The 26,220-nt window shown below is 39.6% G+C and overlaps 1 protein-coding gene across 1 annotated transcript; it reads right to left on the bottom strand.

The window, feature by feature from the left end:
- Window positions 1-1,907: 1,907 nt before the first annotated feature.
- SLC40A1 (solute carrier family 40 member 1) lies at window positions 1,908-25,469 on the bottom strand. The gene is made up of 8 exons (XM_024733637.1): window positions 25,103-25,469; window positions 24,545-24,612; window positions 18,724-18,883; window positions 16,374-16,489; window positions 12,894-13,020; window positions 6,157-6,399; window positions 4,702-5,355; window positions 1,908-3,545 (listed from the first exon to the last, which is right to left on the bottom strand). The coding sequence occupies exons 1-8, from the start codon at window positions 25,143-25,145 to the stop codon at window positions 3,232-3,234; spliced, it is 1,725 nt and encodes a 574-aa protein (XP_024589405.1). The 5' UTR covers window positions 25,146-25,469; the 3' UTR covers window positions 1,908-3,231.
- Between the last annotated feature and the right edge of the window lie 751 nt (window positions 25,470-26,220).

Raw genomic sequence — 26,220 nt, 5'->3', positions numbered from 1 at the left:
GTTGCTTAGCTGTTCCTTTGGCCTGGGTGTGTGCTCTCCAGCTCGCATACCCTGTGACCTCCCCAACAGCACGTCCAGGGATTTGGCTCACCTCTTGCATTGTTTTTTTGTCTTATGGTGAACAGGAAAATTATTTCTTACTTATACCCTTCTTTTTCTTTTATTTTTTTAAGTTGGAGGGTGGGCAATGAAAGAAACATCAAGGAAGCCAGATGTTTCAAGGGAAAATAAAATGGGAGAAGGCATATTTCTTTATGGAAATGAATACAGCTTTAGGGCTTCCCTGGTGGCACAGTGGTTAAGAATCCACCTGCCAATGCAGGGGATACGGCTTCGAGCCCTGGTCCGGGAAGATCCCACATGCCGCGGAGCAACTAAGCCCGTGAGCCACAACCACCGAGCCTGCACTCTAGAGTCCGCGAGCCACAACTGCTGAGCCTGCGTGCCACAATTACTGAAGCCCACGTGGCTAGAGCCTGTGCTCCGCAACAAGAGAAGCCACCTTAATGAGAGGCCTGTGCACCACAACGAAGAGTAGCCCCCGCTCGCTGCAACTAAAAAGAAAGCTCGCATGCAGCAACAAAGACCCAACACAGCCAAAAAATTAATTATTTTTTTTAAAAAATGAATACAGCTTTTCCTGTGCAGACAAAGGATGTCTATGTGGAAAGAGCCAACTTTAATAACCACAAGAAACCTGCACAGGAATAGAGAAGAACACGAAAAAATGTAATAATTTGTTTTTAAGTGGGAAAAAATAAGTGATACTTTTGTGAAATGCAATTACACATTAAATGAAAGACTTTTCCTACATCTATTCACTTCACTCATTTGTTTTACCTATTGACCCTGTAGGTATTTGAGTTTGTTTCCCCATTTAGAAACACACCCAGACAGAGGCACATCATCTACCCAGCCCTACGATGCCCTGGGGCAGTACACAGCAAAGGCTGTCCAGTCCAGCAGTGATTTTCCCCCCATCTCCCTCCTCCTCCTGCTCCGAACCGCACTTTGCAAAGATAAGGGGAGCGCCTGTAAAAATTTCTATTAACTAACTCCATTTTCCTTCCTTCCACACAGGGCCTCTCTCAGTAGCCCCCCAGTTTGGCAAAACATCCACATTAAGAGCTGAGACCTTCCTTTGCTAAGATGGTTCTACTCATTTTACAAGGTCACAGGCCTTCAATTATAGCTGCAAACACTCAGGGCAGATCTCCAACCCTAGCTCGACCCCTGTGGGAGGAAGCAGATGACCTGTTCAGGACAGCAGCCAGACCTAACAGAGGCACCTACTGTCTGCTCAAAAGTCAGCAGCAGATAAGTAGCTACAGGGTGATGCCAGAAGTTCTCAAGCTCCCACATTTGGGGGGAAAGAAAACGAGCCTCTGATCAACCGTGTTTGAGTCAAATCTGCATCCCCAAGACCAATCAGTTTGGGACACAGATCAAGTGTTCAGCAAACATTTGCTGAACACACAATGTGGCTCTACTCTTTCTGGCCGATCATGAGGAACCTATCTTTAACTCTCTGTCATTAGTTAGATCCAACTTCTAGTAATACTACAACTTTGTCTTATAGCCCACAAAGTGCTTCTACAAGAATTATCTCACTTGACTCAATCAGGGAAGTTGGGAGGTAGGTAGGGTTGGTTTTATAATATCATCTCCAATTTACAGAAGAGAAAACAACTCAAGAGAGCTTAAAGTGACTTCTTCAAGGTCAAAGAATGAGTCCTGGGCCTCGTGTTTACTATACTTTTATCCAAGCCACCATAAACTAGACATATAAGCAGGGAGACAAATCTAAAATTGTGAATTATTACGAAACTGTAGGCCTTTAGAGAAACAGATGTTACCCAAAACAGATGTTCTGTAACAAAAGCAAATGAGGAATGCAATTAAGGAAAAAGAAATCAAGATTTTTTTAAATGTTTTTATACAGAAATATTTTACAAAGATTTTACAACATAGCAAATCATTATGTCATACTGTAGAAAGGAGAAAAAGATTAAACCTCAAGGATAAAGAAAGTGCTCAGAGCAACATATTGCAGTCTCCATGAAAGTGCATGAACAGTTAAGGCAAAGTACCCCACTGGTACTGGCATGTTGCAAAATGACTTGTAAAACAGTTTTTACTTGTAAAATATATATACAAAAGGGTTTTTTTTTTCCTCCATTTTTCTCAAAGATGTTTGAAAGGGATACATTTATGAACAGTCTTGCTCTACAACTAGGTAAAAATAACTCCTGGGTACAAAACAGTAAAAGTAAAAATGCTCTACCAAGCATGTTAAAAGTAAATCAAATGATTTATAAAACAAAACCTTTCCAAGTTTGGGCTTGCTTTCTACATTTAACTTGCCAGGCTGAAGGCTAATTCCCTCATATTCCACGACAGAGATCATTAAGGATAGTAACGTGAGTTAAATCCAGAACTTGCCCTTCGTGTGACTTTTAACTTCTAGTTTCTATGGCCGAACCACTGGCGTGTTTGAAGTCCTCATGCATTCACTGTGTTATAAATCTACTCTACAGCTTTGCTTCTATCTTCAGCTTACACAATAGCCATTTTATGAAGTGTTACATATGCTTAATACAATATTTTGCCCTAGCTGATAAGAAAAATACAAAGGTGGTCTCTAAAGTTAAACCATAAACCCTATTAGAGAATTCTAGTTAAGTATTTCATTTTTCCACATAGAGGTAAATCCCTTAACATCAATCGGATCAATAAGGATAATACTGGTTATCAAATTTTAATCTTCAAACTTGGAGGAGAATTTGTTTTTATAATATAACTGAGAATAAGATTTTTTAAAAAAGTAAATTAGCTAGACTTCAACAAGAGTGTTAGGGAAAACTGACATACCTGAATTCTAGTACAGATAATAAAAATCTGCCAAAGAATAACTTAATTCACATGACTAATCACTCTTTTATATAAAATTTTACCTACTCATGAGAAATAGGGAAAATCAGTGTTACTATTTTAGTCTCCATATTTAAACTGAGTTTTTCTTTCTCTATTTTTTTTCCACCCTTAAATATAAGGGAAATTAACCAGCTCATTTCTGCTGGCTCAAGTTTCCTAACTAGCTTTTAGCCCTCAAGGTATAGCTGTGGTAAAACCAGAGAGAGACACCGAGCCATTTACTGGAATTCTGAAGTACAAAATAGGCACATGTGCTCTACATAACCTAGTAACAGGGATAGCAACAGTTAAACTGTCTTACACATCCGATGTATTAGTTTGATTTGCATCTGTAACTTCTTTATCACTATGACCACAGACAAAAAGTTGGGAGCCCAGACTTTTCTGGGCAAATCGGAAATACATGATGTGGCCCATTGCCACAAAGGAGACTGAAATCAATACGAGCAAGCCAAAAGCTTCAGGATTTGGAGCCAGGATGACCATGATGAAATGCAGAAGATCAAGAAGATAGTTCATGGAGTTCTGTACACCATTTATAATGCCTCTCTCAGATTCGACTACATTTTCTTGCAGCAACTGTGTCACAGTTAAATCAAAGGACCAAAGACCTATAATAAAAGATAGTTTTTAGAGACTTAATTTTAACTTATAGCTGTACATTTCAGATTTACAGATTAAAAATCTGTTGACATGTGCAAAATACATACTTAACCCTATTACCTTCAAGTCACCATATGTATATTTATCATAGCCTAGCCTTAGAGAATTATTTTTCATTAATAAACACTGAGTTAAATTGTTTCAAGAAATTGTTTTTACAGCCACAAGACAAAAATAAGTCTAATCTACAAACTTCTTAATTCTGTTTTTCTGTGATTATTCATACTATGAAAGCAAAACTCTGAAATCAGAGACATAATAAATCCTATTAAAATTACTAGTATTTTTAAAGTTTAAAATGAGTAGACCTAATATATTGTTATCGTTGAAGTGTAAGGAAACTTTAAACCATTAATACATTTACTGTTTGGGTTCTAAAGCCCCTACAATACAGCTGTCTTGCTTAAATATTAATGTCTTTGATAAATGAACGAACTGCTTTGTATCACAGGATAAATATGGTTTCCTTTCAAGAACGATTTCAGGCAGAGATAATTCATCAGTACTCTATTAATGATTCCTTAAATTTTACTTTGTAAGAGGTCTTTACATTATGTTTCCTTCCAGAGCTATAAAATCCATTTGTTTGGCAAAGTACACAATAAACAAATGTCAGCTAGAGGAGACCTTTGAAGGATTTTTTTTTCCCTAACTACTGTCTTATTTGTTTTTTAATTTAAACCCCAACCCCTTTTTTTTTACCTTGTCCCATTGACATATTTGTTAAATTACAGTCCTTTTGGTAAAGTTATAGCAATATAAAGACTCTAAATTACTAAAAGTATAATTATTATTGATAATATCTTTTGAAAAATTAAGTAAACTACATTAGAAGAGTAAGATATCCATTTAGTAAAAATTTTCAAGGCCTAACCATGTTTTAAGAAGGTATACATACATACACACACACACACAAATATAGATTTTTTAAACTATAAAATAAAAATTTCATAATTAGTGACTGGATTATACATAAGGATAAATAGTGGATCTTGCTTAAATTAACATTCAGGGAATATTTTAGACCACTTACTGTTGAATTATCTGAAACCACACTGCAAAAAGACACTTTAGTTCATTAATATACAAAAAGAGATTTCTTACCGATTCTAGCAGCAATGACGCCTGCAAACAGCAGACTGACAGAGATTATAGGCACAGATTTAGGACTCATCTCTGGGACAATATTAGCAAGATCAGATCCGTTTGACATGTGCATATCAGTTGTAGAGATGATTTCAGATATTTTTGTAGGTGTAATTGAAAGTGGTTCTGTTTGAATGAACCGAGAACGGATATCTTCAAAAGGAGAAACAGACAAGTCCAAGGGGCTTCCAGGCATGAACACGGAGATCACACACAAGATCAAACAGGAAAGCTGTGCAAATCCTGAGATCAGACCAGTCCGAACCAGGCCACATTTGTGACGTAGCCATGTAAAAGCCACAGTTCCCATTATTCCAGTTACGGCTGACGCTCCCATCAAAATACTGAGGATGGACCCGCTCAGCCCCTGAGTGTAGGCGTACCCTGTAGTGATGCAATCAAAGCCCAGGACAGTCATATAGAGGAAAGCAAGACCCATGCCCGCCAGAAACACCGGCTGATTGTAATAGGAGACCCATCCATCTCGGAAGGTGCGGAAGGGCTCAGCCATCTGGGAGGCACAACTTAGCTCTTGCTCATGTTCAAGTTCATGGATGTCAGGGTCTTTCTCACCCATTAGATGAGTTCCCTCCAGGGATTTTGGCTCAGTTTCTGTTAATAAAAGACATTATTATTTGAGGGAGGGGACATGGGGGAAAAAGCCAACTATCTTAGTATTTTTTCTTCTCCCCTCTCCCTCACCCATGGAGGGTATCACCCTTGGATACTACAATATAAAATATATTTTCTTTTACTCATCTAAGAATTCCAGCCGAGGAACAATCTCCAAGTATTTATGTTAAAGAAACAAAATACTATTGATACTTCTCCCCTCCTCTCTTCCCCTCTCTCTCAGAAATTATAATCCCACCAAAGTAAACAGCAGGAAAACAGATCAGATAACATATAATAATTGTCTGGGGAAACACAGAATCTTATTTTCTGGGACCCTTTTAAGGTTACATTTGTTCAGAAGACCAACTTCCTCTTCTCTTCTTGAAAAATGCCCACCTCATGTCCTCACTCCCTTCCACTGTCTTACAAATGGCGTGTTAACTCCTTTCTTTATAGACTCCTAGGAATTCTCTTGTTCTCTTTCTCCCACTGTTCTTCCCATTCCTATGGCTCAATTTTGCCCAGCCCTCCCTCAATGAATTGCCCCTCTGTGTCTGCTGTTCCTGTTAAGGAAAAGGGGTCAGGGGTCCCATTCCAACTCCTTGAGGTTCAACCCAGAGTTGCTCCTCGGACCCTCAAGAGCCTGGGTTCTGACTTACTACCACATTGATATATTTAACCTCATGCAGGCCTTCAGTGGCAACTAAACCTGATATAAATTCAAAATTATTTCAGCCTTAACCAACATTTAAGGTCTGAAAATAAGAATAAAGGGATTAAACATTTTGTTGAGTTTACCTTTGTATACATTCAGCTGTTTCAACTCAGTTTCCTCTTTAGGAGCAGCTTTCACAGCTAGAGCAGGGGTTTTCTGATAAACTTTCCAGAGAAGAAAGTACTCCACACACATGGATACCAAATTCCATCCCGAAATGAAACCACAGCCAATGACTGGGGAACCAAATGTCATAATCTGGCCTACAGCCATGGGGGCCAAGATGTTGGTTAACTGGTCAATCCTTCGTATTGTAGCATTCATATCTACAGAGGTAGGCGAAAGGGGCAGATAAGTATGCAAATCTATCAAAGACAGACTGCCCACTTACATAATACAACTCATAAACTAAGAGTGTAGACTCCTAAGATGCAAACTTCTAAAAGCATTCTGCAAGCAAACCATTTTGTTAGAAAATCATTTGTTGTTTGGATCAAGTCATATTAAATTTGCCTCAAAAATCGTGATTCGGGCTTCCCTGGTGGCGCAGTGGTTGAGAGTCCGCCTGCCGATGCAGGGGACACGGGTTCGTGCCCCGGTCCAGGAAGATCCCACATGCCACGGAGCGGCTAGGCCCGTGAGCCATGGCCGCTGAGCCTGCACGTCCGGAGCCTGTGCTCCGCAACGGGAGAGGCCACAACAGTGAGAGGCCCACGTACCGCAAAAAAAAAAAAAAAATCGTGATTCCCCTGGGATTATATAAATGAGCCTGACATCAGCTTTTAAGAAATGAATTCGATAGTAACTCTACATTCATTTATTTCAATAAGCATTTATTAAATGCCTATTATGAGCTAGGCACCATTCCGGCACCATAACAAAAAACGAAGAATATCCTTCCCTGTCTTCATGAAGTTTACATTCCCAAGGGAAAACAAAAATAATAAATCAACAAGCATGTAAATATAGAGCATGTCAGATGTTCATGAAATATTGTAGTGAAAAATACAGCAGAAAAAAAAGGGCATAGAGAGTGCTCAGGGGAAGGGGGAAATTTCAGTTTTATATATGGCAAGGTCAGGGAAGAACTCACTGAAAAAAAAGAGAGCATCACAGCAGAGGCGTGAAGCAGCAGGAGGCAAAAGAGTGAGTCATCCGGATATCAGGGAAAAGACAATTCCAGACCAAGGGAAGTGCAAAAGTCCTGGGGCAGGAGGAGTTTGCCCAGAGGAACAGCGAGGAGGCCAGTAGGGCTGGAGCAGAGTGAGGAAGGGAGAGGATGGGAAGAGAGGCGGTCAGAGAGGAGAGAAGATTGGTCCAATCATGTAAGGTCTTAGTCTATTACTCAAACTTCAGTTTCTACACTGAATGACTCAGGAAGCCTTTGGAAGTTAAGGTACAGAGAGGTGGTATCACGGGACATATTTTTAAAGGTTTATTTTGGCTGCTGTGATGAGAAAACAGTGTAAAGTAAGTGTGTGTGGGGGGGTGTGTAGACAAGCACAGAGGCAGGGAGACAGGCGGGAGATGACGTGGCATGGAGCAGGACAGGAGCAATGGAAGTGGAGAAGTAGATACTCGATGTACTTTAAAGGAGAATCAAGAAGCCTTGAAAACAGATTAGGTATGCTATGTGACAGAAAGAGAAGTATTTAAGTTTTTACCCTGAGCAACTATTGGAAGGACAGTTTCCACTTACTGAGAAAGACAAGACTTCAGAAGAATCAGGTTTTGGACAGAAGGATAAGCGTGTGGTTCTCGAGACGCTGATACGTCTCTAGAGGCCCCGCCAAGCAGACAGTGAGTCGTACAGGTCTGGGGTCCAGGGAAGAGGCATGTGCCAGATTTGGGAGTCATCGGCAGCTTGAGTTTTGAAGCAATGGCACTGGATGAGATCACCAGGGGAGTGAGGGTAGATGAGAAGAGACAAGGTCTGAGGACTGAGTCCTGGGCATGCCAATGTTCAGAGGTCAGGAAGATGAGGAGGAATCAGCAAAAGAGGAGAAAAAACAAGAGAGCAGGGTGTCCTAGAAGCCAAGAGGTAAGAGTGTTTCAAAGAGAGGGGAATAATCAACTGGCAAGTGACGCTGGTAAGTCAACGAAGATGAGCACTGACAATCAGCTCTAGATAGGTCACACGGAAGGTACTGAGGACCTCAAAAAGAATAGTTCTGGGGGAGCAGTAGGGCAAATGCCTGATTGAAGTTGGTTAAAGAGATTGGTGCCAACTCCAGGGGACACCATTTCTATTATATTTTAAGTGAGTGGCACCCCCTGGATTGACAGTGTGAATGCTGCCCCCCTGGCATTATGGAAAGCAAGGCCCCGACCAAGCAAAGAAATTGGAAAGAGTGAGCACAGATATTTCTTTTTGTTAAGTTTTGTTCAAAAGAAGGACAAAGAAATGGGGTGACAGAGGGGTAAAGACAGGGATTTTTAAGATGAGAAAAGTTATAGCGTGTTTATATGCTGATGCAAATGATACAGTAGATGAGAAGGGATGGAATCTGAATCTACTGTACAAGTGGCAGAGCTGTTCTTAGGAACGCAAGCAATTCAACAGTGTAGGTCACGTAAACGGTCTCAGGTACAAGCAGGAAGAGTGATGTGAAGGTGGGAGCACATGGAAGTTCTCTCCTCATTTTTCCATTTTCTCAGTAGAATACACAGCAAGGTCATCAGTGAAAGTGAGGATGGGAGAGGAGGTACTGAATGTATGAGGAGAAAGTGAGAAATAGTCCTTTAGGAAAGTGGGAGAAAGAAGGGACCAAAGAAAATAGTATGATCATCTGGCAGCATGAGAGGGCCAACTTGAACCCCATGGTCATGAGCTTTAAGAGAGAGCAAAGTTGTACGTTTTTTACCAGCCATGTGCTACTGTGGAGAGCTGGATTTAAGCAAGGTCTTATGAAAGGAAAGTGACAAAAGGAGAGGAGGCCAAGTGAGCTGAGGGTATACACTAGGAGGCATTCATATGGGTGGAACAACTGATCTTGGAATTCAAGCTGGGTAAGGAAGAGAGACAAGAAAGGTCATGAGCAGTAAAAAGGTAGTGGAATTAATGGCTTGTAGGTGCCAACCAGGTTGGAGCATGGCTGGGGTACCAGGAGGAGTGAGCTGGAAAGACAGGAGGTATAGTTCAAGTCTTGAATGCTGGAGATTGAGATTATGAAAAGGGAGGGTTTAGTGGTGATACCAAGGTCTAGGGTATGACCATGGGAATGTAGCTGAGTCAGAGTAGAGGACAAGATGATTAAAGGAGAGGAAGTCAAGAAAATAACCTACTTTCTCATTCTCTATCTCACGGAGTAGAGTGAAAATTATTGAGACAAGTTCTCATCAATCATGTGGAGCGCTTTAAGGGAAAAGCAGTATGTGACTAATAAGTACATTAATAGAAAACTGCCATTATTCTCTCTCTGGTTCTTCCTGGTCCTCAACTGCCTTCCAATTAGTCCTATGTGTGCAGAATGCTTATATGATAACAGGAGAACTCTGACGTATTTCACCTTTCGCTTGAGAGGCAAAGGCGGTTTTCATTGATCTTACACACAGCCATTTTCTGCCATGGCCTCATTAACTTCCATCTGCCCCTACTAATAAGTTCCTAACAGGGAAGTGTAGAATTGATCCAAATAACTCAATAATCTGAATCCAAAAATCAAGTACTAATGAAAATATACTCTTGGATCTGAAGGCCCCAGAACAAAAACAAAATTTAGTTAAAATGATTTGTTAATCTTTCACTACCTCCATTTTCAAGTGCTCATGAACCTTCCTAATGCCACAAATTTCTATCTTTTATTTAGAATTTAGAAATTTCTATCTCAGGAAGCTAATAATGTTTAGATGTAATGTAGTGTCAGAAAACAGATTTTATTTTTCTGAAGCAGAATGAATGAAATAATAATTTTGAAAAAGACCTAATCATTTTACTGTTAACAGGCTAGAGAAGAATTGGTCCTCTGAATGTGCAAACATATTCTTTTTGCAGGTTTGTATTTATTCTTACGCAAACACACAAATCTGTGCTCATTTAATTCCAATTTAACTGTTTTCAGCTACAGCTGTGGCACAGAGCATGACATTCAGTAACTACTTACTATTATAAAAGGTATATTACATCTCACAGAATAATAATAAAAAACAGATTTGCTGAGCAAATAGTAGCTAGCAGGTTTGTCTACCTCAAATATGAAATCAATTTTCAGTCAATAGAGTTCAAACAAGAAAGTTATCTGTCGTACTTGATCAAGCCAACCAGTAGATGTTTCATTAGAATGGTGGACAAGAAAAACCTCAGAAGCTATTAATAAAAAGTGATTAACAAAGGAAATGAAGAAGAAAATAAAACAACAGATGGAATAAAAACTCAGGCAAAGGAAATGAGTTTCAGAAAGGTTTGACAGGTTAAGGGTCATGGCTCCAAATAATGTTTTAATAAAACACTAAATCAAGTACCTAGACAAATTAGTTAACAGATTAATTAACAGTATTCATGTAGGAAACGAGCATCTTTCCTGGAGCTGTTTAAATTAGATGGTAACAGCTATATTTTGACCTGATGCCACTGGAGTTATAAAACTTTTCAACCTTCCAGGGAAAATTTCTCTTGTTCTTTACCCTCGGTGATACAACTTCCAATTTTAAAAACTACTCTGAAATCAAGAAACATTGGGATGAGGAAATGGGGGCAATTAGCATCCAGCTCACAACCTTCCCTCTTTATGGGCACACCCCTCCTCCATCACTCACACACACACACACACACACACACACACACACACACACGCACACCGGTTCAGCCAGCCCTGCCCCATCTCCTGCTTGGTTTCTAACAGTCTTTGCTGGCAACCTCAAAAATTTCTCTTCTACTTTTCCTTTACCCTCCTCCTTTTTTTCTGTTCTGTAACTCTGCCTTCTAGCAGGAATGGTACCAAAAACCCATGGTTAGAGCCTTGCTGACCCTCGGGATGGAAGAAGTTTCTGTTTCCTGTTTTGAAGCATGGTTTTTAATTAATTTTAAAACAAACATGGAGGTCAAAACCTGAGGAAAAACAACACGGAGGTTTTCCTTCATTAGGCTACTGACCCGTTCTAGGGGCTGGATTTGAAACAGCACCGCTTCCTAAGCTAATTCGCAGTGGACAAGAGTTCAACAGGCAGCTTACTTCCTTTCTTAAATTTGAGCAACTCCAGAAGGTTAGAAAATAGACTGGTTAGCCTGGATTTTTCCACTCTGCAATAATTCCTCAAATAAAGGACAGCTGAAAAATGGCCAGTCATACTTTTGTTATTTTTCTGGAATATCACTTTGTAGTCAGAAAGATCCCAGAAAGGTATGTGAGAAAGAAAATCATCTTAAAAGCCACTTTTTCCCCAAACACATTTCAACAGATATATGTGATCTGTTTTCAAAATATATCTTTTTTGTGCCCTTCGAATTTTAAAACATGGACATGTATTACATCTGTAGAATTGCACACTAAAAGAGAACATAAATAACAGGGAAAAAACACCAAAAAAAAAAAAAAAGGACAAAGTCTTATCTTTTAATTCCACGTGACAAGAAAGAGAGATGGAATTATTTCCTATTAGTAAATGATCACAGGAAGAAAAATCAGTGAGAATCACTACTTTAGCTCCAGAGAGAATTTCCTGCAATCCAGACTCACATGTGTTAATAAATTCATCTTCCACACTCACCATCCTCTAAAATCACTGTGGCATTTCTATCTGGAGCAGTATTATTACTGCTACCACAAAGTGACTACTTTTAAGCAAATCCTTCATTTTCTTCATTTAGACCTTCCACAGATTTTGTACCCTTTCTCTCAACCTCCTTTCTACCTTTCTTTTTTGTTTGGAAACCACGATGTCTAGCCAAACAAAGTTGCTTGCTGACCCCCGTACTCAATCTTGCCTCTGTGTCCTGATAAGCCACTGAAGTCATCAGGAATGGTTTCCTTGTCAGTCAGGATGGTTGGGAAATGTGTTTGTGATACCCATTATCTCAATGACCAGCAGAGTTGACTCAGCTGACCTGATCGGTAGATAGGTGTAGCCTTCCTCCTTTACTCTGTGTAATTTCAATCCAAGTTGTGTCTGGGTGCTGTATTGGGGGGCAGGTGGGGAATATCGAGTGAGGTAGGTCATTCTGAGCCCAAGTAATCTTGAGGTAATGGACGTGTTGCTTTGTAAGCACTCTTCAGACTTTCTTTGCTCCTCTTGTACATGTTTCCAATGGACAACTAAGATGCAAGCTTTGTAAGAACCCATGTTCTATCCTGTATTTCTTTAGTATTCATAATAGCAGTTACATAACACCATACATAATGTAACAAAAGTTACCAATTATGGCTTTAAAGTTGAAGGGATTAACTTCTAGAGTCTCTCCTAGAATTAAGTTGTTTCCATTTGTTTGGATAAACACAATATCCATAGTATAACCAGTAAGTACTGGTAATAATATCCACAGTATGACTGTTAAAATCACAAGTCAGATTATCACCGTTCTAAGTATTAAGAAAACATTTAGAAACAGTTAACAGAATTTGAAAGAAAGAGCTCAAAAGAAATGTTCTCCTATTTGCCAGGTTTGCATAGAAAAAAAGAGAAGGTCACTATCCTATAAATTAGCTTCATAACAGTGAGGTAAATCTTTGCACTGAGACAGATAATGCTGTAAGAAAAAGACTATGACTTCAATTTATTATTCTTAAGAAATACTCGGAGAAAAAGGCTTAAGCTTCATTTACTACCACTGATTTAAAGGGAATCCTGATAAAACCCATTCGGTAGAAAGAGAAAAGCAAATTACCTGCTAGTTTGCTTCTGTCGTCTCCTGCAACAACCACAATCCAATCCCTTTGGATTGTGATTGCAGTAGCAGTACTGGCCAGGTTTGCAATATTTGCAATAGTGATGATCAGGATATAGCATGAAGTCTAAGGAATTACAGGAAAAAATTATTAAAATGTCAGTTTTACCATACTGTACCTACCTCACTGTACAATATAGTTTAAAATGGTCTTTGGTAACATAATAATAAAATTTCTATTTTAATTTCATTTCATAAAATCATAAGAAATCATTCTACTTTGTACACACGAAACAATAAACACCAGTGGTCAAGTTAAAGGGCATAATGTCTTTCTAATCTGTATCATCTGTGGTACGCATAATACAAAAAATTTTAATAGTCATATGCACATTTATGTCACATAGTTATCGTAAAGTGTTAACATAGGGGTGGTTTTTAATTTTCCCCACAAATATGTCCTTTGGAAAAAACAGTGATGGGGAAGTGAGAAGACGTGAATTTAAATCAGAGTTCTGACACTTTCCAGGTGCATGACAATGGGCAATCAGCTAACATCACTTTGTCTTACTTTTTTCATCAACAAAATGAAGGCAATAGACTAGAAGATTTCTTGTCCTACCTGGCTGTGAAACTCTACAGTATCAATCCAGATATACCTAAGCAGATTAAATAGGAACATCAAATTCACTGCTTTCCACTACACCCATCTCTCTCCTCTTTTCCATCAAGCTATCATGAAATCAGAGTGTGGGAAGTTATCTAGTCCATGTCCTCAAACAGAAATACCACTTATTATTAGAAGAACACCATCATGACTGATTTATATACATATATATATACCATTTCTTAAATGGTGTGAAAAAATTACAGGTTAATACTACTGAGCTTAAAACTAGCAACTGATTTATGTAATAAACTCTTAGAACTGCCATTAAAAAACAAACAGGAAGGGGCTTCCCTGGTGGCTCAGTGGTTAAGAAACTGCCTGCCAATGCAGGGGACATGCGTTCAAGCTCTGGTCCGGAAAGATCCCACATGCCGCAGAGCAACTAAGCCCATGCGCCACAACTACTGAGCCTGCGCTCTAGAGCCCATGAACGACAACTACTGAGCCCATGTGCCACAACTACTGAGCCTGCGCTCTAGAGCCTGTACTCCGCAACAAGAGAAGCCACCGCAATGAGAAGCCCGCACACCACAACAAACAGTAGCCCTCACTCTCCGCAACTAGAGAAAGCCCGCACACAGCAACAAAGACCCAATGCAGCCAAAAATAAATTAAAAAATAAAACAAAACAAACAGGAAAACAACCAATACAACGAAATTTAAATTCAAACAATACTTAATGAAAGCCTGTTAAGGGCCAAAAGACAAAAATAGTAGGGGATATTAAAATAGACACAGATCAAAATTAACAGGCCCTAATTCTTAGAAAGGTATAACCTTCCAAGACTGAACCAGGAAGAAATAGAAAATATGAACAGACCAATCACAAGTAATGAAATTGAAACTGTGCTTAAAGATCTTCCAACAAACAAAATCCAGGACCAGGTGGCTTCACCAGACAGGTGAATTCTATCAAACATTTAGAGACGAGTTAACACCTATCCTTCCCAAACTCTTCCAAAAAATTGCCGAATACCAGTTAGAATGGGCATCATCAGAAAATCTACAAACAACAAATGTTGGAGAGGGTGTGGAGAAAAGGGAACCCTCTTGCACTGTTGGTGGGAAGGTAAACTGATACAGCCACTATGGAGAGCAGTATGGAGGTTCCTTAGAAAACTAAAAACAGAATTGCCATATGACCCAGCAATCCCACTACTGGGCATATACCCAGAGAAAACCATAAATCAAATAGTGCATTGCAGCACTATTTACAATAGCCAGGTCATGGAAGCAACTTAAATGCCCATCGACAAACAAATGGATAAAGAAGGTGTGGTACATATATACAATGGAATATTACTCAGCCATAAAAAGGAATGAAATTGGGTCATTTGTAGAGACATGGATGAATCTAGAGACTGTCATATAGAGTGAAGTAAGTCAGAAAGAGAAAAACAAATATCATATATTAATACAGATATGTGGAACCTAGAAAATGGTACAGATGAACCGGTTTGCAGGGCGGAAATTGAGACACAGATGTAGAGAACAAACGTGGACACCAAGGAGGGAAAGCGGTGGCAGCAGGGGTTGGTGGTTGTGGTGTGATGAATTGGGAGATTGGGATTGACATGTATACACTAATATGTATAAAATGGATAACTAATAAGAACCTGCTGTTAGAAAAAAAAAAAAAGAACAAACCAAGCAAAAATCTAAACATCTTATAAATGTCTACTAGTTGCATTAAGTCAATTATGTAATCTGTTCCCTGCATTACCAAATTCTGTATATCAGTTTTAAATCAAGTGCAGCACATTGTCTTTACACTGCATTCCATGCTCTATTTTACACATGAACATGTTTCTGAGAAATTGCATTTAAAAAATGAAAAATGTAATACTATTTTCATAATTTCTTATATTACAAAAACAAACATACACTCTCATAGAGAAACTTGGTCTATAGCACATTATTTTCATAATGTATATAAAGTCCAAGTTCAGTCTGACAATAGAAACTCTCCTTCCTACACTTTTCAAACCTTCTCTGTGTGTTGCATACATCCATCACTCAGAGAGAAACTGTTTCCCCTATTTTCATGCCTTTATGAATGCCAGTCCATCATTCCAAAAATAAATTTTAAAAACGAAGAGGGATTGATGGGAAGATGGATGTGCCAATGGATAAATATATGATAAAGCAAGTATAATAAAATGGCAGAAGTAGAAACTAAGTGGTACGTATATGGGTGTTCAGTGGAGAATTCTTCTAACTTTGCTGAATGTTTGAAATATTTCATAATGAAATCTTGGGAGAATAACATCCTATTTTCAAGGCCCACCTAAATGGCCAACCCAGAACTCCATTTTTCTCGAAGGTACTTAATCATGCTACCATGTATCATAGTTATTATGTGTCACATCTAATCTCCCTATGGGATCCACACTTGAATCATTTTTCTATCATTCAAATGCATCTAATACAACTTACACACAATAATCATTCAACAAAGGGGAAGGAAATACTTTGACTACAGACTGAAAATAATCACTGTTCTTTAGTAATACTACTAATAAAATTATCTTCAAATATTACAAAAAAAAAAGAAGTATCCTACTGGTTTTGACATGCTATGTTTAAATTTTAAAAATTATCTTTCCATTCTGAACATGTTCTAATTTCCATGCTGGTTTTTTCTCTGACTTCCATGTATTTCTGGTATCTTTAAATTTGTAAATATACAGTTATTAAAAAAAAAATTAACAGGCCCTATTTGTGAAAAGACACTCCCTTAAAGAGTTTTCATCTTTTACCAATAACAGACATTCAATTTTCTACCATCAAGAATCTTGTTGAGAACTTACAAGAACCCATCCATGGTACATGGTCAGAAGGTCTTTTTTATGTAAGAAAACCATCATCAGGATGATTCCACACAGGATGACCGAAACATTCTGGATCACCAGTGAAGTCTGGGCCACTATACAGAGAGAGAAACAAAGTGTTCATACACCAAAACATCTCAAAGGAGATGTTTTTATCCATACATCACTGTTCTACTGTATTAATGCATATGCAAATTACTGCAAGAAATAAAAATATTCCTGAAGTAAATTCTGCCTCAACTATTTCCAGTAGGGCCCAGCATACCACATCAGACCAGTAAAACTTGCAGACAGAATAAAGAACTACCCCTCATTTTTCCTGTTAGTTGAAGCCATTCATAATGACCACATTTTCATTTTCACAGTTTATTCACTTTAAAGTTTACTGTCATAAACAGAACTATATTAACTACATAAAAAAGATCCACCTTTCAGGGCTTTGTAGCTTAGGCAAAAATAAGAACATGTAGGAGGTTATGGAGGAGGTTAAGTAAGAGGTCATGGAATCCATAACCTCCTAGATGGCAGGCTGAACTCGGTAAGATCGTATGGATAAATAGGAAGGACATATAAAAAATTGCCAAGAATAAAGCAGCAGTGTGTTCCTTTTACTAAAGTTATTTGCATTGTTATGAAATTCTAAACTACACCTTTTCTCACAGAAAATGCCAACTTTCTGAGACTGAGGCACCCATGTAGATAAAGGGCTGGCATAAGGACAGGTTAGGATACCAGGTAAGGACACCTTGTAGTCTTTTCTCTGCCACTCACGAGGGAAGATGATCTAGGGAAGAATACTTAATATCTCTTATGTCTGTGTCTATAAGGCGAGGATATAATACATACCTGCCTTCCTTACTTTACGGGGTCATTTTGATGCTCGAATAAAATACTTTGAAAGCACTTTGAAAAATACAGAGGGTTGTATATGTAAGGTATAATTACAGCTCTTGCCTTTAAGGACAGTAAAGCTCATTCTGGCTTGGAACATTATATCAAAGCCTTGAGACAAAACAAACTGCTTTCTGAAATTAATTTGAAATAAAATCCCAACATATAACTCATTCATTCATTGCACAAGGCTATTAAATATCAACTGAATGAGGTTCTTGGCTTTCACAGACCAGAGGAAAGGTAGACATGTGAAAGGATAATTATAAGAGCATAAGTGCAATAGCAGAGGTATTAACAAAGCTTCATGGGAGTGCAGGAAAAAAAAAATGTCTCTGGTTAACTCAGCCTAGAGACATCAAAGAAGATTTTCATGGAGGTTGTCACATGAGTTGATTACATAGGATAAGTGCAAGATTGCTATCCCACCACACTCTTCTTCATCCAACTCAACATTCTATCCTAAACTACAATTTCAGTGCTCAACAGTCATAAGGTTAAAGGTCTCTATGTATAACATTCCCACGTTCCTATGTATAATGTATAATGATGTAAAGAAGTAGAAATTGTTTTTCCAGGATACAAAACCTTTTTCTATATGTGTTTTGGTCTATCGATTCTCAAAATAGAAAAATGTCCATCTTGGCCGTTTTACTAATAGCATCCAGTCCTGGAATTTGATAATCCAGTTGCTCTCTATCCGGGGGCAGTTATCCTGCACTGAGAGAAACAGATACCTCAGTCTTTCCCCAGTGTCTAGGAGAGACATGGCCAGGTCTTAGCATTATCAACTGAGGAACTAAGGAAAATTTTGCCCTGAATTATTATCCAAATTGCCCTTATATTCTGAATAATTAAACTGTTCATTCACTTTCTCTCTTTCCTGTACAATACTTAATGATTTCAGTATTAATGCTCTAGAATAAATGTTAATATATTATCACTTCTTCTTTTTTCTTCAAAAATGTGTAATTCAGCTCTCTGTGATCCAGACTCAGGTATTCTTTTCTGAATCCATTGTTTTCACTTCCCCTACATACCTGCCTATATAAAACACAGTAACCCAGAGGATAGATGTTAAAGCTGTCCCAGGAAAGTCACATTAAACGAACTCCAGTGCAAGTCATGGTTAAAGGATGCCAGAGTTAGGTAAACTCTTAATGTTTAACATGGTTCGCAGAAAAGTGCCACAGTGTTAATCATTAACATTTGTAATTTACGAACAGCCAAAAAAGATACCCCACAAAATCTATAAACTCAGTATCCTGGCATCCCAACTTTGGGCAGGAGCCCCAGGACCCTCCATGCAGAGGTACTGCCACTGAGCACCCCATCACTCAGGTGGCGGCTGCAGACGCAAAGTGGGTTAGTCACAGAGGTTTCTCTCTAGCTCAGGCACTAGTCCCACAAACACAAAGGCTTTTATAACACCACTCACCTTTAAGTCTGGCATTCTTATCCACCCAATCACCAATGATGGCTCCTAGGACCAGAACAGACCCTGCCACCACCAGCCCGTAGACTGCAGTCAAGAGAAGGCTGTTTCCATAGAGCTCTACCAGAAACACAGACACTGCAAAGTGCCACATCCGATCCCCCTTGAATAAGAGAAGATAAAAGGTTCTGATAAAATGTTGTACATTGCTAGTCAATTATACTCAAGAAGTTGCTTCCTTAACAAAAGGGCACTTTCCGGCTACATTACGAGATTCTCAAAGTCAACAATTCCTCTATGGATTGAATGTAGTCAGGTGTTAAAACTGTTTGTCCTGGCACAATGGAAAATATTCTTGCCCAGATACTAAGTAAACCCGAAAAAAGCATAATGTTAATGAAACAAACGTACTCCCTATCATTCTAGAAAAAAATACAGTTTCCAAGCCCAAGGAGGTTTTTTTGAGATAAAACCTGTTCCTTTTTGTATCAGGTTTCTAGCCAGGCCTGGGATTTACCTATCCTGATTTGAAAGGCATAAAGGAGTTTGTTATTGAACCAGAATGAAACAAGTATAGTTTACAAATATCAGTTATGCCTTGAATGTCAAGAAAGAGCCAAATGGTAAGAATGGACTATATGACCTCTCAAGTTTCTTTTACCTCTAACATTCTAAAATCTATGTTCTATTTTCATAAATAAATTTCAAAGTCATAAAACAGCAGAACAATCAGAAAGATGAAGTTAATATGTGCAAATTCTGGCACCATATGAATGAAGATGTTAGAAATCAATACATAAGTAGTTATTTAGTTATTTTCGACACAGTAGTTATTTTCGACACAGTAGTTATTTTTGACACAGACGAGTTTTGAAAGGGGAAAAAAACTATTTCTTCACTCCAGAGTATATAGGGAATTTTGGAATTCATTGCTGCAAAATGTGGAATAACAGAAGCTTTTAAATGAGTCAGGCAAATTAATGTGTAAGAAATCTATAATGGACCTTGTTATGAGCTTTTAGGCTCCATCCCTGACTTGTTAGGTTAACCTAAAACAGGACAACAATGTTCTATCATAACCTATCCCTAAGAAATCACTACAGGAAACTAAATTCCCAGGCTAGGCTCCTTATGGATTGGAAGAAGTACTACACTCCTAGTTCTTTCTAATGTCTCTTAACATCCTCCTGAAAAATTTAACGTATAAGGAGCAAAGTATTATCCTAGTATGGCAAATGCTTTTAAGCATTTAATAAAGGCAAGACAACAATCTCATGCATCCAAAGTTAAACTGATGCGCATATTCTGTAGCAATCATTTACAATAAACTTCATGTACACCAGTATTTCTCAAGTGGGGGGTGATTTTACCCTCTAGGGATCACTAAGCAATGTCTGGCGCTATTTTGGGTTGTCACATCTGCGAGGATAGATTTACTATTGGCATCTACAGTCCCCCACAACAAAAAATTATCCAACCCAAGATGTCAATAGTGCCAAGGTACAGAAACTTTGGTGTAGAGGATTATGAACATTGTTTAGAACCACAATTTAAAATTAACATAAGATTAGGGCCTTGAGGGATAGGGTGAACATGGCCAAGTAAACGTTAAAACAGACACTGGAAGCCAGTGGAAATACCATACTTGAAAGACTGATTCTCACTCGATGGTCTGGAATGTGAGCTCTAGAACCTTCTGCACTCTCAACCCTCAGCACAGTGCACAGCCCAGAGTAGAAACACAACAAATAACTGCGGAATCAACAAAGGAGTGGATATGCAGTGGATCCCGGCTGTAAATGAGTACAGAATAAGACTTATTTATGAACTATATTGTTCTGCTACGTTAGATTTGCTCCATGAATGTTCAAGAAGTTTGACGCTTAATCAGTACCATAATTCATATTTCTGGGACAGCTTTTTAAAGTTTGCTTTGAAAATAGAAATCTTTTCCATTTATGTTGGAATTACATTTCAAATACCCTTGTACTAAATGACTAAAAATATATATACACATACAATTTGTAACCAACAAAAAGACAAGTTCACACATTAAGATAAAAATGTCAATAAGAATTGGGGCTTCCCTGGTGGCGCAGTGGTTGACAGTCCGCCTGCCAATGCAGGGGACAAGGGTTCGTGCCCCGGTCTGGGAAGATCCCACATGCCGCGGAGCGGCTGGGCCCGTGAGCCATGGCCGCTGAGCCTGCGCGTCCGGAGCCTGTGCTCCGCAACGGGAGAGGCCACAACAGTGAGAGGCCCGCGTACCGCAAAAAAAAAAAAAAAAAAAAAAAAAAAATGTCAGTAAGAATAACAAATTAAGCTATTTTCTTAATCTTTAACATGAGAAACAAATTTAGATTTGATTAGAATAAAATGGCATGAGGTGAGGGGAGGTACTTTATCCTAATCTCTATTCCTCTGAAAAGACAAAAACATATGAATGCCTCAAATGATAGGTTGCCTCCATGAGTGAATTTCCTCTTTCTTAACATAAAGAATAAGAAATATTATCCCACTACTATTGCTTCTTCCTTTTTGAAAAAAATTTATTTTTATTGAAGTATAGTTGATTTACAATGTTGTGTTAGTTTCTGGTGTACAGCAAAGTGATTCAGTTATGTGCTCTTTTCCATATTCTTTTCCATTATGGTTTATCACAGGATATTGAATATAGTTCCCTGTGCTATACAGTAGGTGCTTCTTTCTTTCTTTGTTGTTTTATTTTTTCGCTTTAAAGCAGGACTTGAAACAAGTGCTACGAAATGAAAGTTTTCTCTCTTGCTTATGCCTGTATGGCACGCCTCCTCCTTGATGGACAGGAATAAAACTGCTCCACTTGGGACTTCCCTGGTGGCTTAGTGGTTAAGAATCCAACTGCCAATGCAGGGGACAGAGGTTTGAGCCCTGGTCCGGGAAGATCCCACATGCCACAGAGCAACTAAGCCTGTGTTCCCACAAGCCACTACTACTGAGTCCACGTGCCACAACTACTGAAGCCTGCGCACCTAGAGCCTGTGTTCTGCAACAAGAGAAGCCACTGCAATGAGAAGCCTGAGCATTGCTACAAAGAGTAGCCCCCCCTCGCCACAACTAGAGAAAGCCCGTGCACAGCAACAAAGACCCAGTGCAGCCAAAAATAAAATAAATTAATTAAAAAGCAAACAAACAAAAACTGCTCCACTTGCCCCAATTTCCAAAGGGTTTAGGCTTTAAGAAGTAACAGACTCTACACTCACAAAGCCCAAGAATCAGGTAAACTCTGTAAAGGTTGACTAAGTGCAATCTCAGGCCCACCCAGCCATTCCTTCCTAACATCCATTTACTGCCCACCCACAAGCTCTCATCATACTTTGAAGATTTGTTTACATGTTCATCTACCTCCAGTGCACTGAGAGCCAAAGGCCAAATGAATGTCTGTGAATGAATGATCACAGTCATTAATGCACTGAATACTTTTTGAGAGGCTACTATGTACTCAACAATACTGCAGGCACTAGAGATTCAGCAGTGCGCAAAAATCAAGATTCATGCTTTCATGCTGCTTGCATCCCAGTGAACAGAGACCAAAAACAAATCTAGAATAGGTCAGGTGGTATAAATGCTATGAGGAAAAATGCAGTAGGGTGGGGCAGGAAGGTGGCATTTTGCATGAAGTAGTTAAAGACCCTATGAGAGAAACCCAAGGAAGTAAGATCTGGCACCATGCAGACATATGGCATATAAATGGAGACAGTCCATAGCATAATGCATAAGATATCAGCACTGGCCACCCTTTTTCACTGCCTTACACTGTTAGTTATTCTTTTGTAATTAGATATTTTTTTTTAAAGCCCAACCTGAATTATATTATAAGCTCCCTGATGACAGGATCCACTTCTTACCATACTTTGTATTCCAGTAGTATAGAGTAAAATATATTGATCCACTGGCAGAAAGAAATGAAGTCAGAAATAAAAAGTATTCAACCTCACACAAACCTAATGCAATATAACCTTCTACCCTAACACCTCTATACTCAAGTGTATAGGAAACCATGGATCGGCAGAGTCAGTAGGGTAATGCATAGATAGGCATGCATATGTATGTATATACATATATAATAAATAAGCAGACATCTTTTGTTGTAATAAAATCAGGCAAAGTGTCAAACAGGAGACAAAACTCAAAAGATTGAATTAGAGAGCATTCCTCTTTTATACTCCTCTATAATAAGTGAAAATCCACTACAACTTACACGACTACAATTGCTGTGTTTTGCTTTGTTTTGTTTTAATCCAAGTTTCCCACAAGAACTCCTTTTGCTCAATTTACTGTAAGACTGGAGTAAGCATCTGTCACTTTTCTTGTGTTTTCCATTCATGACAAAAAAGATCCTCCTGGAACAACCACAGTTCCACTCCTTTGGCAAATCTGACCTGCCAACCTAATAACGAAAGGTCGCATAAACCTTAAACTTAATCAGTGTTTGGAAGTTAGGCACCTTCTTCCCCTAAGAGATAGGTCCAGACCACAAGGTGAGAATTTCAGATACTATCTCCATCACTTACTGGGTTTTTTAAAATACTTAATACTTACTGAATTAAATTGGAAGAACAATTTAATTGGATTTAAATTAATTAAGGGTAGTTTCACTCAATTTCTATTCAGAATCATCAGTTATTGGAAAAGAAACTCATGCCAAGTCCACCTTGTTTACATGTATTTGCAGAGTCATCCCTGTCTAAGCCTCTGGGGAGAAAGAAGCTGGCCTTTCTAAAAAAGCCATCTTTGAACTGCTATTTCTTAAAGAGCTGATAACTTAGCTTAATAATTTCCCAAGGGCATGGGTACAGGTTTCCTCATACAATAGTTTGCGTTCATGTCTTAAGAACGATCCAAAAGAAGTTTCCAGTTTAAAAAGAAAATAACATTCACAAAATTTACTCTCAAAATTCTTTCCCCTTACTTACGGTTCTTTTAAATTAAATATCATACATGAGGCATGAATAGAATTTACACAGGTTTATTGCTTTTAAACAGTAAGACCAATTGTTTAATTTAAAAGATTCTAATCATCATTAATTAAATATACATCTAGCATCCCTTGGGGATTATTCTTTTGGGTTGAGGAGTGTTGATGGAGGAATCCAGGCCCACAGAAACACTGGGACTCTTCCAAGACCATGGAAGAAGTCAGAGGGAGACTTATGAGTCAGTTGCTGATTTTCGTTGGATGATGGTTTTTAAGATAGACTGAGATGCCCCATACATATCTAGCTACAGATAACATTTTAAAAGACCAGAATTTTCACCACTCAGATATTTGTTCTTGGGGTCAATTATATTTAAATTAACCTTAGAATGCTATTTTTAGCCTAACTCAGTCACTCCACTATTCTACTGTATTTTCATAGCGCAGTTGGCTGGAACTTATAATTTTAACAAAAGAAGAAAACAGAGAAATATCTTAAAATGTGAAAAAATAGAAGGTCTATGAGACATCCATCCATTCTTAGTAGCAGATATTACCATTTATTAACCCTTGTAATGCAAAATACAATTTACAAACAATGCAAACAGTCCTGTCCTTGTTAATCCTGTTTTTGGATAGCTGCCAGTCTACATAAAGTATGATAGCTCAATAATTAATAGCATTTACTAACACCTATGGGAAAATATCTCTGGTGAAAATAACTTTTTTGTTAGAGCATGTATGTTTGGTTGATTTATTTTTTTAGCTGCATGACAAAACTGCAAGATAGCTTAATACAACTGGCACAAATGAGAGGCAACAAGAAATTGTGCAAGCATGTTGTAAGAATTACTGTAGATTTTCACTTACCCATGTAGATAGAGAATGACCAAGGTAGAGAAGGAATTTTGCAGAGATCAGGTAGTTTGCTAAGGATCCTGCAAAGACACACAGTAGGCAGATAAAAAGCGTATTTAGTCACTTGAGTGAGCTGAGATTGGAATGCTTACTCATTTGTCCTTATTAAACATAATTATTAAAAACTACTTTGTGGGGCAAACCATGTACATTTCATCAAGTCACCTGGAAATTGATGGGTCGATGAAAAATTCAGCACGACCTCTTGGTCAATAACTGCATAACTCCACATACAGTGAAAAAAGCTCTTGTTTCAACATTCTTTAACTCCATTTTATTTTTGACAAGATAATCCAAACTACCCAGTCTACTTCTCCATCCTTGCCTGTGTGCACGCCCCTTTTCCCATACCTTGAAATGCCTTTCTTCCTTAACCCCCAACAAAATATGAGTCGAACGAGCTACTAATCACACTGGTTAACAGCTGAGCCACATTCCTCCAAAACCTGCGTGGAGGTGCCGGTCTCCACTGCGCAACCTGTTTCTACCACATGCGTTCGGTCCACTTACCACAGCATCTTCCCAGGCGGTTTTGCTCTCTTGCCCTGGTCATGACACCAGGCGCCCCCCGCTTGCTCTTCTGCTGCTACGGCTGCCGCTCCTGCTGAGGTGCTTAAGAGGAGTGCAAGGAACTGAAGAGAGCACCGTTGAAAACACAACAGCTCTGTGCAAAAAGCCTCTGACGACGACTATACCAAAAAAACACAAAAAAAACAAAAGGAAAACGGCCCGGGGGTCTTCTTTTGGTCTTCCTTCCAAACTTAGCCAACACTGTAGCTGAAGTTGGAAAGGCAAAGCCTTATGGAAGCGGGTGGGAAGGCTCAACAGGCCGGCCGAGCTGCGTCGGGCGCCCTGTGTGTGCTGCCGCCGCCGCCGCCGCCGCCTCCGCAGGCCCGGCTCAGGTGCCTCTGACGACGACTATACCAAAAAAACACAAAAAAAACAAAAGGAAAACGGCCCGGGGGTCTTCTTTTGGTCTTCCTTCCAAACTTAGCCAACACTGTAGCTGAAGTTGGAAAGGCAAAGCCTTATGGAAGCGGGTGGGAAGGCTCAACAGGCCGGCCGAGCTGCGTCGGGCGCCCTGTGTGTGCTGCCGCCGCCGCCGCCGCCTCCGCAGGCCCGGCTCAGGCCGGCCCTTATACGAGGCCTGGGGCGGAGCTCCGGCCGCCGCCGCTCGGGCCGCCCCTCCCTCTCAGGGCCATCTGGGCGTCCCCGCAGCGCGAGGCCAGGGGCCCTGCCGCCCTCCACGCCCTTGCCAGGAGTCGCCGCCCGCCCGCGGCGCAAGGGTCCGACTGGCCGCGAGCAACCCGCGAGCCTGCGGGGACCGTCGCCGGACGAACTCTGCTCGCCGGGTTTTCCGCCCTCCGGGAGGCCGCGAGAAGAGATCGGGGAGGTCGGGCGGCCGGGAAGGGCAGGACCGCGCGCCCAGCCGGCGGGGCGGCGGGAAGAGGCGAGCGGCAAGGCCGGGGCCGAGCCGCGCTTCTTCGCACCAGCTGCCTGGCCAGTCGGGGAGAGGGCGGCTGCCAACGGTCGTCGTGCAAAGCGCCAGCCCAGGCTTGGGGGTGGGGGAACATCCTTTTTTTTGTTTTGTTAACGAAAATCATTTTTAATATAGGTATCTAAATAAA

The sequence above is a fragment of the Neophocaena asiaeorientalis genome, unplaced genomic scaffold, assembly GCF_003031525.2.
Source record: "Neophocaena asiaeorientalis asiaeorientalis breed wild unplaced genomic scaffold, Neophocaena_asiaeorientalis_V1.1 scaffold24, whole genome shotgun sequence".
In the NCBI taxonomy this organism is placed as follows: domain Eukaryota; kingdom Metazoa; phylum Chordata; class Mammalia; order Artiodactyla; family Phocoenidae; genus Neophocaena; species Neophocaena asiaeorientalis.
This window is presented reverse-complemented; position numbering and strand designations above follow the sequence as displayed.

Excerpts from the sequence above, each read along its gene's own strand:
- SLC40A1 (XM_024733637.1), bottom strand. The coding sequence starts at position 25,145 with ATGACCAGGGCAAGAGAGCAAAACCGCCTGGGAAGATGCTGTG. Across the intron at positions 24,613-25,102 it reads CCGCCTGGGAAGATGCTGTG|GATCCTTAGCAAACTACCTG; the intron begins GTAAGTGGACCG and ends GTGTCTTTGCAG. Across the intron at positions 6,400-12,893 it reads CGACAGAAGCAAACTAGCAG|ATATGAATGCTACAATACGA; the intron begins GTAATTTGCTTT and ends CTACCTCTGTAG.